This window comes from Macaca nemestrina, chromosome 5 (genome assembly GCF_043159975.1).
Source record: "Macaca nemestrina isolate mMacNem1 chromosome 5, mMacNem.hap1, whole genome shotgun sequence".
NCBI classification, from domain to species: Eukaryota; Metazoa; Chordata; class Mammalia; order Primates; family Cercopithecidae; genus Macaca; species Macaca nemestrina.
Window position 1 is genome coordinate 76,047,249 of NC_092129.1, and position 13,941 is coordinate 76,061,189.

General features: G+C 44.2%; 1 protein-coding gene across 8 annotated transcripts in view; it reads left to right on the top strand.

Moving 5' to 3' along the window:
• The first annotated feature begins 245 nt into the window (after positions 1-245).
• LOC105478732 (AT-rich interaction domain 1B) overlaps positions 246-13,941 on the top strand; it is a 447,840-nt gene continuing 434,144 nt past the window's right edge. For 6 of the 8 annotated variants that reach the window (XM_071096638.1, XM_071096641.1, XM_071096640.1 and 3 more), the window contains exon 1: positions 620-2,422. In XM_071096638.1, the coding sequence (XP_070952739.1) occupies positions 635-2,422 (1,788 nt within the window). In that variant the 5' untranslated portion in view covers positions 620-634. Of the gene's footprint in view, positions 2,423-13,941 lie in introns of all 8 variants that reach the window. The other 2 variants (XM_024791918.2, XM_071096644.1) reach the window with 1 other exon arrangement.

Sequence of the window (13,941 nt, forward strand, 5' to 3'; positions counted from 1 at the left end):
TCCACCTTTGTATCGTTCCTTTTAGACGTGAAAACAAACACGCGAACGCCCGGTTGGCAAGGAGACAGCGGCCCGGGGGGAAAGTGCAGGTTCCGGCCGCACCACGCCGCCGCGCTCCCAGCGGCCGCCGAGCCGCCCCGGCCCCGGCCCCGGCCCCAACCCCAGCCCCAGCCCCAGCCTTAGCCCCAGTCCGGCTGGGCCCCGCGAGGCTGCGCCGAGGCGGGCGGCGGCGGCGGCCCGGGGACGAGTCCAGTCCGCGTTTTGCGAGTGCGCGGGAGTAATGCGAGCGAAGTGGATAATAGTTGCTCGAGCTCGCCCGGAGCTCCCTCTCATGCCATGCTGGGCCCGATAGGCTCAGCCAGTCGTGTATTTACCCATATCCGGGTTAGAGAGGAAAAGAGAAAAGTTTCATTTAAACCTGAACTAAAAACTTTCACCATGAAAGCACACAGCGGGAGCAGGCCCAGAGCGTAAGGCGTGCCCGGCCCGGCGCTCCGGCGGGGCCTGCGGAGGGGGAGGGGGTCGCGGCTTCCCGGCGGGCCGCGTGGATGCGCACAGGAGGGGCCGCGGCCTGAAAAGTGGGGGTTATTGTCTCCCCCCGCCCCCCGCCCGGCCTCGCCACGCCGCGGCGATCATGGCCGCGCGGGCAGCAGCGGCGGCGGCGGCGCGGGCGCGGGCGCGGGCAGGCAGCGGCGAACGGCGGGCGCCCCCCGGGCCGCGGCCGGCGCCCGGGGCCCGGGACCTGGAGGCGGGGGCGCGCGGCACGGCGGCGGCGGCACCGGGACCCATGCTGGGGGGCGGCGGCGACGGCGGCGGCGGCGGCCTGAACAGTGTGCACCACCACCCCCTGCTCCCCCGTCACGAACTCAACATGGCCCATAACGCGGGCGCCGCGGCCGCCGCCGCCGGCACCCACAGCGCCAAGAGCGGCGGCTCCGAGGCGGCTCTCAAGGAGGTTGGAAGTGCCGCCGCGCTGTCCTCCTCCTCCTCCTCCGCGGCGGCAGCGGCGGCGTCCTCTTCCTCCTCGTCGGGCCCGGGCTCGGCCATGGAGACGGGGCTGCTCCCCAACCACAAACTGAAAACCGTTGGCGAAGCCCCCGCCGCGCCGCCCCACCAGCAGCACCACCACCACCACCATGCCCACCACCACCACCACCATGCCCACCACCTCCACCACCACCACGCACTACAGCAGCAGCTAAACCAGTTCCAGCAGCAGCAGCAGCAGCAGCAGCAGCAGCAGCAACAACAGCAGCAGCAGCAGCAGCAGCAACATCCCATTTCCAACAACAACAGCCTGGGCGGCGCAGGCGGCAGCGCGCCTCAGCCCGGCCCCGACATGGAGCAGCCGCAACATGGAGGCGCCAAGGACAGTGCCGCGGGCGGCCAGGCCGACCCCCCGGGCCCGCCGCTGCTGAGCAAGCCGGGCGACGAGGACGACGCGCCGCCCAAGATGGGGGAGCCGGCGGGCGGCCGCTACGAGCACCCGGGCCTGGGCGCCCTGGGCGCGCAGCAGCCGCCGGTCGCCGTGCCCGGGGGCGGCGGCGGCCCGGCGGCCGTCCCGGAGTTTAATAATTACTATGGCAGCGCTGCCCCTGCGAGCGGCGGCCCCGGCGGCCGCGCTGGGCCTTGCTTTGATCAACATGGCGGACAACAAAGCCCCGGGATGGGGATGATGCACTCCGCCTCCGCCGCCGCCGCCGGGGCCCCCGGCAGCATGGACCCCCTGCAGAACTCCCACGAAGGGTACCCCAACAGCCAGTGCAACCATTATCCGGGCTACAGCCGGCCCGGCGCGGGCGGCGGCGGCGGTGGAGGAGGAGGAGGAGGAGGAGGCAGCGGAGGAGGAGGAGGAGGAGGAGGAGGAGCAGGAGCAGGAGCAGGAGGAGCAGGAGCGGGAGCTGTGGCGGCGGCGGCCGCGGCGGCGGCAGCAGCAGCAGGAGGCGGCGGCGGCGGCTATGGGGGCTCGTCCGCGGGGTATGGGGTGCTGAGCTCCCCCCGGCAGCAGGGCGGCGGCATGATGATGGGCCCCGGGGGCGGCGGGGCCGCGAGCCTCAGCAAGGCGGCCGCCGGCTCGGCGGCGGGGGGCTTCCAGCGCTTCGCCGGTCAGAACCAGCACCCGTCGGGGGCCACCCCGACCCTCAATCAGCTGCTCACCTCGCCCAGCCCCATGATGCGGAGCTACGGCGGCAGCTACCCCGAGTACAGCAGCCCCAGCGCGCCGCCGCCGCCGCCGTCGCAGCCCCAGTCCCAGGCGGCGGGGGCGGCGGCGGGCGGCCAGCAGGCGGCCGCGGGCATGGGCTTGGGCAAGGACATGGGCGCCCAGTACGCCGCTGCCAGCCCGGCCTGGGCGGCCGCGCAACAAAGGAGTCACCCGGCGATGAGCCCCGGCACCCCCGGACCGACCATGGGCAGATCCCAGGTAACCCCCGCGCCGGCCGGGCCTGCTTCCGCCCGGCGGCCTCGCGGCGCCGCGAGCCTGAGTTTCTTTCTTTGCCGCGTACTTTTCCCCGTCTTCCCGCGGGGGCGGCGGGGGCGCGGCGCCCAAAGCCATCTTGACGGGCGGCCGCCTCCCGCCGCGGTCTGGGCGCCCCGGGGGCCGGCGCGCTGTCCAGGCCTGGGAGGGCTTCGCCGGGCCGGGCCGGGCCGGGCTGGGCCGGGTGGCTTCGACCCCGCCGGCCCGCACCCGCGCCCCCCCCTCCCCCAGGCCTGGGAACGCGAGGCGAGATCCCGAGGCGCCACCCGCGGGGACGCCGTTTGGGGCGGCGGGGACCGTTCGGGTGCTTTTGTAACAAATAGGTTCTCCTGGCCAGGACGGTCGGGGGGAAGAGCCACCCGATCGGCTCTGGGAGCGCCCACAATGTGCTTTAACGGGGGAAAGAATGAGGAACTTTTTCCCACCTTTAGCCACCGCACGTTCCCTCTTGGCTTCCGAGGTCCAGGCAGGGAAAATAGGTTAGCTTTGTGACAAGCAAGTGGGTTTTTCCTACTTAGGGAAAGCCATTCAGAGACACTCGGTGCGGGCTTCGAGCTCGAACGTTTGCTGGCAGGAATAATACCAAAATCCACAACGACGTGGAGGTGCAATATTCTAAAATACATCGATTCGTTCCTTAGAATAGCTAGGAAAATCCATTATTGGGCTTACGGGCTGCTTGCAGGGAGTCACCTTCAACAGAGAGACTATGTGAAAGGAGCACGTTCCGGATCAATTGAACTTATTTTGATCATGGATTAGGCATGCATTTTATTCAGCAAATCCAGTAAGATAGCAGACTAGTGAAAATTGATCTTTTGGGATCGTATTTATTTGGATTTTCTTTATTTTGCTGTCACCCGAGTCCTACAGCGCTGTTAGGAAGTGTCCTGCACTCTTACTGTTTCTTGCTAGTAGGCTGAGCCTAAAGACTGACTTGATCTCCTTTGCAAGGTTTGGAATTTGAATTGTGGAGGTAAACTGGCTGTAATAGTCTCCAGACAGCTGCCTCTGAGTTGACATCTAATCTGCCATCTGATTGGCTCCCCTCTCACCATTGGGCATTTAGCACTGCTGATGTAAATAGAAGTGCTGAGCAGTACAGTCACAAAAATTCTTGCCACAAATAATAACTGAGCTCTATTACAAGCAGATGTAAGGTTCAGTATTTAAAGCCGAAACTATTATGAATCATAGTTATTAATAAGAGGATCAAATACGGAAAAACGGTTCGCTGGTTTCCAGTATTGGGCATTTACAAAATTCTGATCTTTGATGACAGTCTTACAATATGCACATTACATATATCATGGACTTTAATTGGAGGCTGAGGATAAGGCCATTGAAAAATAAGTAAACCACGAATTTTACCAATTTTTGGATTTGTAAAGCCTTTATAAAAGTCTCCCCTTTACGAATTCGACTATGGAAAAATTTGAATTCTATCAGCACACGGGGCTTAATATAACATTAAAATTTTGAAAATTTCAATATTTTGATAGGCAACAATATATTTTGGTGAAGCGTAATTCACATAAACAAGATTTCAGTTTCATTTTTTTGTGATTTATCAGTTCTGAATTTTTAAAGATATTTATGGATGAGGAGTTTTGGTTAGAATTGACATATTTAAAAAACGAAATAAGAAAATCACATAAATATTTTTGCAGGTAACAATAATGAAAAAGGGAAAAATCAGTTATTCCTGTGAAATACTAACAATTTGCTTTTGATTTGGAGAATACAGAAATGCCCCAAGAATTTTTTTTTTTCTTGATTGTTTTGTTAGATTAGGTAATTTGAGCCTTGTTCGAACTGCTTACACAATGAATTAGGGAAACCATATTCTAAGCAAGTTGTGCTGGGTGTGTTTTTTCCAAATAATTTTTCTTTCATGTTAATATTATGAACGTTTAAAAAATTCTAATCTGTTAGAGGGGAGCAACAGTCGTTGTATGTATATTTTTATGTAACTCATTTATTTGAGGAAGAGGTATTTTAACAATAATCATACCTTAGAGACTTGTCAGAGTGAAGGAAGGGCTGAATTTAACAAATAATCTTGTGAATCCTAGGCTGAACACTGCTGTCCACTGCTTTCAGATCTTTAGTTATTGGAGTTTGGCTTTTAAGGATAATATATTTTTCTATTCTTGATAGAAAACTTGTGATTTCAGCTTGTTTTTGATTCACACGAGGAAAAACATTATAGAGAAGAATCATGGAAATAAATCCACATAATTTTAAAAAGGTTTGCTTTGTTAGCCTGCTTTTAAAGGAGCAATTTAAAATTCACATCTTCATAAACTAGAGACGAATGAAGTTAGAGGCAGATGTAGGACCATGTTGCTTTAGAGTATTTTTTTCTTAATGGTACCAATCATTTTCAGTATTTTGTTTTCTTAGCATGAGAATGAATCCATTATGTCCTATGACCCTTGGGAATAGCTTTTTTTTTTTTTTTTTTTGAGGTAGGGGGAAATATGATGGACATGCGACCTAGATTCAGGAATTTCTTTTAAGTACCTTACCGTGTAACATGTGGAATGCGTCTTTTTTACAATCCCTTTTTTCTTTTCTTTTTGGAAGGCTAGTATTATTTAGTGTTTGTTGTTGTAATTATACTAAGAAACAGTCATTTGTCTAAAATATTAAATTACTGCCTGACTGTAGGTCATAAAATAGTATTAAATCACATTGTTAAATGATGAAATATTTTGACTTTTAATACGTTTTTAGTTTCATTTTTGATTTCAGGAAATAGTTTCTATTGGGTGGCAAATGTTTTCGTAATTGGGACAAAACGTGTATATATAGTAGGAGAAGGGTCTTTTTAAAAAGTGAAATAAGCCATTTGACAATTCAGTTTGTTATTAGATTTTTGTGAGATGAGTATTCAGATGGAGCAGTCTGAAAAGGAATATTGAGGTCTACTCATACACATAGGTTTTATGATGTCCACATTTCTACTGAATTCCGTAAATGCTGTTTTAACTTTTAGTTTTATAAAACGTAGTACAATGTATTAAGAAAAGAGCCTTATTTACCATTGGAAGAAAAGTGACTAGCTAGCATGGGAAGCAGGAAGCTACAAACTAGTTCCTCATTACCTTAAAATGTGTGTGAGGTACATTATTTGATAAAATCACTCCCAGTTAAATCTTAGGGTGTCTGATATTTTAAATCTTGTAAATAAATTTTTGTGGCCTAAATTTATATATTTGCCAAAGTATGGATGGCTGTGTATAGTTAGAAAAGATGGACTTAGTAACTGTGGCTCATGGAAAAGGCCTATCATTTAAAAAACAGAAAAAGAAAATATAACAAATGTTTGCAGTTTTGTTTTCTAAATCATCTGGGATGAAATTATGCATGACTTAAAATCATTTTCATTGGGAGTCCTGATTTTTGTGGTACATACTTTTGACAATATTTTGGTTTTTTTTTTTTTTTTTAGTGGTAGCCACTCTTTAAGACAGCAATCACTTAGGTTTATGTTTATATTAATACTAAAACAATAAGTATATGCTAGGGACTAGCATATACTTACCTTGAGTCTATAATAAGGAACCTTAACCCCTCTTTGCTTTGGCTCTGCTTGTCTATATTTAGTCATGAATTTTTGGCAAGGCTTTTTATACTTGCTCCATTTTTCTCAATGTCATAGTGTATCAGAAGTGTGTTATGGATGTGGAAATAATGCAGATCACACTTGGACACTTTTACTAATATATTTAACCTCTGAATGTCATTTTCCTTTACTGAAATTGAAGAAAATAACGTCTTTATTCTGATATTAAAAAAATATTAATTCTGGTTTGAGAACTGACTTTAAAAATATAAGACAATGTAGAAGAAGACTTAATATAAGTTCATTTGATCGTTTTATTAGACACAGATACCTTTTAAAGAGAATAGGTATAATAGAATACGGTTGAGTTTTCAGTTCTATTTCTTATTAATAGACTTTATTTCTTTATGATTCTGGGCAGGGTGTATCTATCTAAAAAGATGACTTCTGATGTAATAGGAACACTTGTTTTCCTAGGATAAATTCCAGTATCACAGGCAAACCGAAAAGATGATCATTCCATTTATTTAACCCTACCCTTTCCTAGGAGATGCGTGGTTTGATGAACATTTGTTAGGGTTCCATGAAATTTTCTACTCAGTTTGGAGACTGACTGGGGATGTAAATTTAGGATGTGCTGGCATAGGTCTCTGTATTAGCTTTTTGCCGGTGTCCTCAATCTGGAGGCTTTTCTCGTAGCTCTACGCTAGACTGACACTGCTCAACTCATGAGGCTCTGTGCTTTGATCCATGTGGGTGGAAAACGGACTAATATTTCACTCGTGTCACTTCCATTTTGGGGTGTATGTGTAGATTTGTAAATTTGAAATCAGTATTTATGTTTGACAGAACTGTGGTGTGTTGCATAAAATAACAGATTTATGGAGGCTGAACATGCATATTAATCAAACTCAATTCCATTATTTGATTTTTTTGCAATATTTAGGTTTTCAAGTTGGATGTTATACAATTTTTGTGACATTTTACACTGCTGTTGTTACTCAGGGGGCCGTATCCACTGCTTAGGCCTTTTTGGGATTGGGTGGTTTTGGTTGCATGCCTTTTCGGGGGTGCCCTTTCCTGAACGGGAGGGAGGTTTTTGCAGGTTCTCTGTGGATATGTAAAGTAGTGCCGCACACTTGCTGTGTGTGCTTGCTTAAGGCTGAGGAATCCCAAACCCTGTTCCCTGTGGTGTCCGGGAGAGACATCAGGCAAAACTGTTCCTCTACCAAAAATCTATTTATGTATCATAGATGTAGAACTGTTATAAATATCTTTTCTCTAGCTTGGAGGCTATTTGAATAAGACTCAATGGCCCTTTTGGTTTAATTGGGTAATTGAGTGAATTAATTCTGATCTAAAATCTTGGTGTACTTTAGCAACTTTTCTTCAGGAAATTTGGTGAAGATAAAATGACTTAGGTATCAGTTGTTACCTGAGTGTCCTAAGTATTCATTTATTTTTCCTTATACTGATGTCTGAATGAATGGAATGATTGATATACATATACTATATAGTTTTAATTAGCAATTCACTTTAATTGACTGAGTGAATTATATCAGAGTAGAATATGTGTTTCCACAGTAAGTTTTCACTAAATATGTTCTATTTTCAAAGTCTTCGACTTGGAGTAATTCTAATAAAATTATTTCCTTGCATTTAGTTATTTGTTTTTCTTTTTGAGACAGGGTCTCACTTTGTTACCCACACTGGAGTGCAGTGGTGCGATCTTGGCTCACTGCAGCCTTGACCTTCCAGATTCAAGTGATTCTCCTGCCTCAGCCCCACAAGCAGCTGGGACTAAACTACAGGTGCACGCCATCACACCTGGCTAATTTTTGTATTTTTCATAGAGGTGGGGTTTCGCCATATTGCCCAGGCTGGTCTCAAACTCCTGAGCTCAAGTGATCCACCCACCTTGGCCTCCCAAAGTGCTGGGATTACAGATGTGAACCATCGTGCCAGGCAAGAGTTAGTTATTTGAATAGGATCCAGTAGGCAGTTTCCAAACCCACATCTGTATGGATCAGTGCCAAGAATATTAGAAGGCTGCTGAGTTTGACAGATGAACTAATGATGAAATTAACTTGTTTCTTAGATGAGATTTATTACCAGGCACCAGACTAAAGCCCTGAAGTCTTAAGCATATCTGGTTTACGAATAGCTACTCTTATTTCCATTATTAAAATCAGGTAGATGGCAGCAGAATCTGGAGGAGATTCACCCTCTGTTGACCATCTTCTGTAAGGAGCACTTCTCAGTGTCTTCCTGGGCCTTGATGGATGATGAGCTGGAGAACTAGACGAGAAGCCATTCCTTATCAGGTGACTCTGGAAGGGAAGCCATATTTGATGAAATCCAGAAGAAATCCTAGACCATAATGCCACATTTTTTCTTTTTTGTAATGGGATGCTAAAAAATTAAATATATGTATTTTTTTAAAAATAGAGGTAAGCTATACATATGTAACATACAATTTACTATTTGAACCATTTTTAGGCATACATTCCAGTGGCATTAAGTACATTGTCATTGTTGTGTGGCTGTCACTGTCATCATCTATCCCTAGAACTTTTCCTTTTTCTCAAACTGAAATAAAAATATTTTTCTCTTTTCTTTAAAATTGTTAGCTACTAATGTGTATTGTAAGTAAAATAATCTTGTTTTTGTAACCATTAATCTGATCACTTCATAGTTTGTGAGTAAATTCTTCCACAGACATTCCATCAGGATGCTGATGGTATTTTTTTGTTTGTTTTTGTTTTTTATTAGTACATTACTTTCTTTCAATTCTAACTTTGGGGTAATCCTGATAGAGTTAGTCTCTTTGGAGATACGTATTACGAAGGTTAGTAGTTTCATTGCCAGTTATATTATTAAAAGTTTGAAAAGCAGCTTTTGGGAAACTTTCTAAAGTTTAAAGATTGAGAGTATTTTGTTGAGAGAATCCTGGGCCTTGGTTAGATAATACAGTGTGGAAATGAACTGTTACCGTTCTCACGTTTCCCTTGCCTTTCTTCCCCCACCTTTTGCATTTGTAGTCTCTTAAAAATTATTAATTTTATTTTCCCACTATTAGGGAAAATCATTTATAGTGATAACTTTTTTTTTCTTTTCTTTCTGTGTTTGAAGTTTTTGGGCGTCTCACACCCGCCAACCCAGAGCAAACCCAGAGTCTAGGTGGTGCCATGTCCTTTTCCATAGTGTTCTCTGCCGCCAAATTTGTGCCTCCCCCTCATGTTTTTACTTTTTAGTCCTCTGCAGAACTTCAGAAACTCTTTGTATGTGGAAAATTACTAAATTAAGATGATTGATCTTTTAGAATTACATTTGAAAAGCAGCTGTGAAGGGAGACTTCTAGATCCTGCCTGGTCTCACGAACAGGCGTCTTTAGTTGGTGTAAAGTGTTGGAATTGTACTGGAACTGCTGCTCCTGCTGATAGGTAACCACGTCTTCATAAGATCAGTATGTACTTTTAACACCAGCTTTCACAGAGAGGAAATGAACTGTTACTTAAGAGCTTGTACTGGGAAGCAATAATTATTTCTTTAAGGTGTAAACATTTAGCATTTGTGTATGCAGTGAGGTATATGTTAGATAAATATCTAAATCCAGACAGTCAGTGGGCAAATATTTATTGAGCTCCCACTTTCTTAATCAGCCCTGTGCCAGAGACAGACAATAGCTGGGGTCTGGAGATCGCTGCTGTTGGTATGTGGATCATGCAGAGACACTGCTAACGCTTGCTCCCTCCATACCTGGATTGTGGTGGTGTTGACATCATTGACTTAGAACTGGCTCATTTAAACAGAGTGCAGATAGCAACCATGTGGGTCAGCAGTCTATTGGCCTGCCCTTTTTTTTTTTTTTTCGGGTGGGGGAGTACATTTTGGCAAAACAAAATCTGGCCAACAACAATTGTAGGTTGTTGTGATGCAGTTGATGTGATCTAGTGACTCTTTTCCATTTCTACCAATCAATTACTGGCTTTGTGCCAGAGCAAAATACAGATCCACTACCGAGAATAATAACTAAAAGAAGGAAAATATAATCACTTTCAAATTTATATAGAATGGTCCTTTTTCTTTTTCTCAGTTTTCTACATTACATAGATTCTTGGAAAAAAAGTTAAAACAGTCTGTTCAGATTTAGGAAGATACTTGGATTGCTAGGGTATTTTTGGTAACTGTTTAGATAATGTATGCTGGCTGAGGAGTAAATTCAGCTACTGCTTCTGGGTCCTGAAATAAACCTTTCAGAAAGCGAGGCATTGATGATTAGTGGAGGCAGTTCCAGAATTCTTAGTATCTACTGTTTCTTTTTGTGATGAGCATCTTAGAAGTTAAACCACTTACCATATTTCATAGCCTTATATTGAAATGATTGTTAATTCTAAAATTCATTTAGAAGCTGCCATCTAATTTGTGAAATCTTGAGAACCACCTTTTAAGATTCAGTGACCATATATCAAGCTACACACCCATTTTAATGCCCTTTAAATTTTGCGTTACCACTGGTATATTTTATAATAAATTCACTTTACCCAATGAATTATAAATGACCTTGGAAATAGGAATGTGGAACATTGCTACTGCTGAGCAAGTATCTTTCTGAAGAAGCAGACATAATTCCGAGGGGACTGGCATGTTTGCTGTGTATTAGTTTATTTTGGTGATTCTGAGGATTTGTGAGCGAATAAGCCTCTATGATGAGGCATCCTGATGGAATGGTAAGATCATGGGCTTGGAGTTGGTCAGACCTTAGCTCATTCGGAGACCTCAGCACCCATTTTGTCTGCGCTCCAGCAGGGAGTCAGTTTCCTTACCTGGAATGTTGGCTGCAGGGCAGGGTTGTTGAAAACCTTCACTGAGGTCATGGATGTGTGTCTGTGGCATCTGTATGTGGCCCCTCTCTTCTCTGCCTACCTGTCTTCCCATGTGGGGCTTGTTTTCTCATTCTCTGCCTGGTCCTGCTGCACTTCGGGGTGTGGCTGACATAGGACAAGCCCTTGCTGGCATCAATTAGGTGATGCTCAGCCCCTCCCAACTCCAAAATTTTGTGCTGCTTTGAATTTTTAAACAAATAGTGCCTAATCAGCTATGCACCACTGAACAGCTTATTAAACTACACTAGATCCCAGACATATTCTGTGAATATAAACTGAGACCTGTGCAAATACATAGATTTTTGCATTCCACTCTAGTTTCCCTTACAGAATATGGTTTTGTACTGATTGGGACTCTTGTTCAGCAGTTATATAAATTGGTTTTGGTTTACCCACTGAGCCTACGATTGATGCCATTGGACCCAAGCTGCTGTCCTATTCAATATCCCATCCCTCATATTAATTAGTAGTCTCTTCTCTGGCCAACAATCATTCCTCTGTTATACTTCCTAAACCTTCCCACTTTGATGATCTGCAAAAAATGACTGGCTTCTTAGGAGAATTACTTTTTGCAAAGGAACGAAGTTGCGAAAATTTAAAAGTAGGCTTCTTGGAGCTTTTGGGTGCTAGACTTTGGTCTCTCATTAGCTGAGTAACTTGCTTCTGTGTTTGCTTCAACTTCACTGAATATATGATTTAGACTTGATCCTTAGCAAAATTATAATTTACTACACATGGAGGGTTAGGGCTGCTCTTAAATAGTCAAAACAGGAATGTCAAATCTAAGAATACCAGCGTCCTCCCTCAAATATATAAAGAACATTTTTTTTTAAATGCTGAGATTTATAAAACTATCAGGGACAAAATGTAATTCTATTATGAACAAATACTTACTGAGCACCACTTGGTGCTTCAGATACACAGAGTAAAGATGACATATGATCCTTAATTTTCCCTGGTGAATTATCATAGACTCCTGGTGTTTTACAAAGTGGAAATTAAAGTGAATGGCTACAGTTTTCTTCTGTAGTTCTTATGCAGAAAGACTATATCTGTACTTCAAAGCGCACCATCTAAGAAGTATTTATGGAGTAGTTGATGATGTATTCAAACTGAAACTTTCCTAATGAATGTATTATTCATTTCCAATATCAGCTGCAGGGAAATCCATTTGGTCAGTATTTGCTATTCTATGGGGAAGGTCACTGTACTTGGAGATTGTTCTTTGGTGCCGTGACATTGATGAGAAAGTGATCCTAATTTGGATTTTGTTTTGGGTGTCATTCATATGGTGATTTTTCTGCTAAAGAAAAGCATTCACATCAGTAACATGAAGGATTTAATACTCAGTTCATTTACTTCACTGTATTGAACCATCTACGTCAGGGCTTTGGAACTATAGATTTGTGTCATCACGGCGATAATGTGGGCAGAAGGCACATGTTTGTGAAGAGCCCACTGTGCACCGGGCACCATGCTAGGTGATGGGATCCTGTGTTGACTTCAACAAATGGACAGTGCAGTAATTAAGGACAAGTAAACATGCTACACAGTACGGTGTAAAGGATTTTGTGAAACAAGTTTTGATGTTAGAGGGTCACTTTATATAGATTAGGCTGGGATGGAGTTGAGGCAGGAAGGCTCCTACAGCAAAGGAGGTCTGATGAGCTAAGACTTGGTTGATGAGAAACAGGTAAAGAGATGTGGGGCTTGGGGCAAGGGCTAGAGCCAAAAGCTAGCAGGTTAGAGAGCACTGGAAGATTAGACATTTACTAGCTGTGTGACCTCAGGCAAGACACTTCGCTTCTCTGTGCTGTGTGGTTTCCTCATTTGTCAAAGAATGAGAAAGAATGCTTAACTCATGGAATTTTCGTGAGGACTAAACTTTGTAAGAAACTTGTATGCTGCTTGGCAATGAAAAGGACATTTTAATAGAGTAACAAGGATTGTATTTTCTCACGAATAGGGAATTAAAATGAGTTAGAGGTGATTCTCTATTAGTTAATTTAACAAGTTACTTAGCAGCCTATCAGTCTTTCAGAGCTAACAGGTTTATATTTGAAGCTTAGTTCTAATCCATACCATGGCAGTTTTCAAATTTCCTGATATGTTTTTACCTTGTCCAGTGTTTAGGAAAAGTAAGTTATTGAGCAATTCTAAAATGTTTGCTGTAGTTTTCCTGTTTTTTTTTTTTTTTTAAACAGTCATATTTTTAACTGGTGAGGAAATAAATTCAAAAGATTTATAATTGAAGAATTTAATTTTCCTACCATCAATAAACATTTAGTGATATTGTTGTAGGGGCACTATCACAGAAGTAGATATCCAGAAAATATTTGTAAATTGTTAAACATTGTATTAATTGTTGAGCATAGAGTGATATCCTTAGATTACTGAGTAAGTAGTGGTGATTAAATTAATTAAGATAGTTTGTGGGGTGTTTAAATTTTACTTAGTATTCCATTTAATTAGAAATATAGACTTAATAACTCTGGCCTCATAAGGAATCTGAATTTTGAGTTGAAGGAAATGGGTGGCTGGCAGACAGTTTCTAAATTGGTAAAATGGATCTTTTGCTTCTGCTTTATTTTCTTTGTGTATTAAACAAGTATTTATTGTTGTTGACTGTTGGAAAGTTTTAAAAATTACAGTCATACTTGTTATGACTTTGCTGGGTGTGGAAATCATCCCTTCCTCCCCGCCCCATCTTAGTGCCAATTCCCTTTAACCTGAATTGGCTGATGCAGAACGCATTTCAGGAAGGCGCCATGCGTACAGGAGGCAGAGACATGCCCTCTGCCATCCTGACTTTTCCTCTTTCACCCATGTCCGTTGTATATAGCACGACTCTGTCCTTCCTCCTCCACTCTGATATTGGTCAGAGCTGCAAGCACTTAGAAGCACCAATGTTTTACTCTACAATTAATTACTGAAGAGGGAAATTGAAAAGAAAGCAGTTTTGTGTTTTATCTTTCATTGTGCACTAAGTTTCTGTAATTTTCCATATT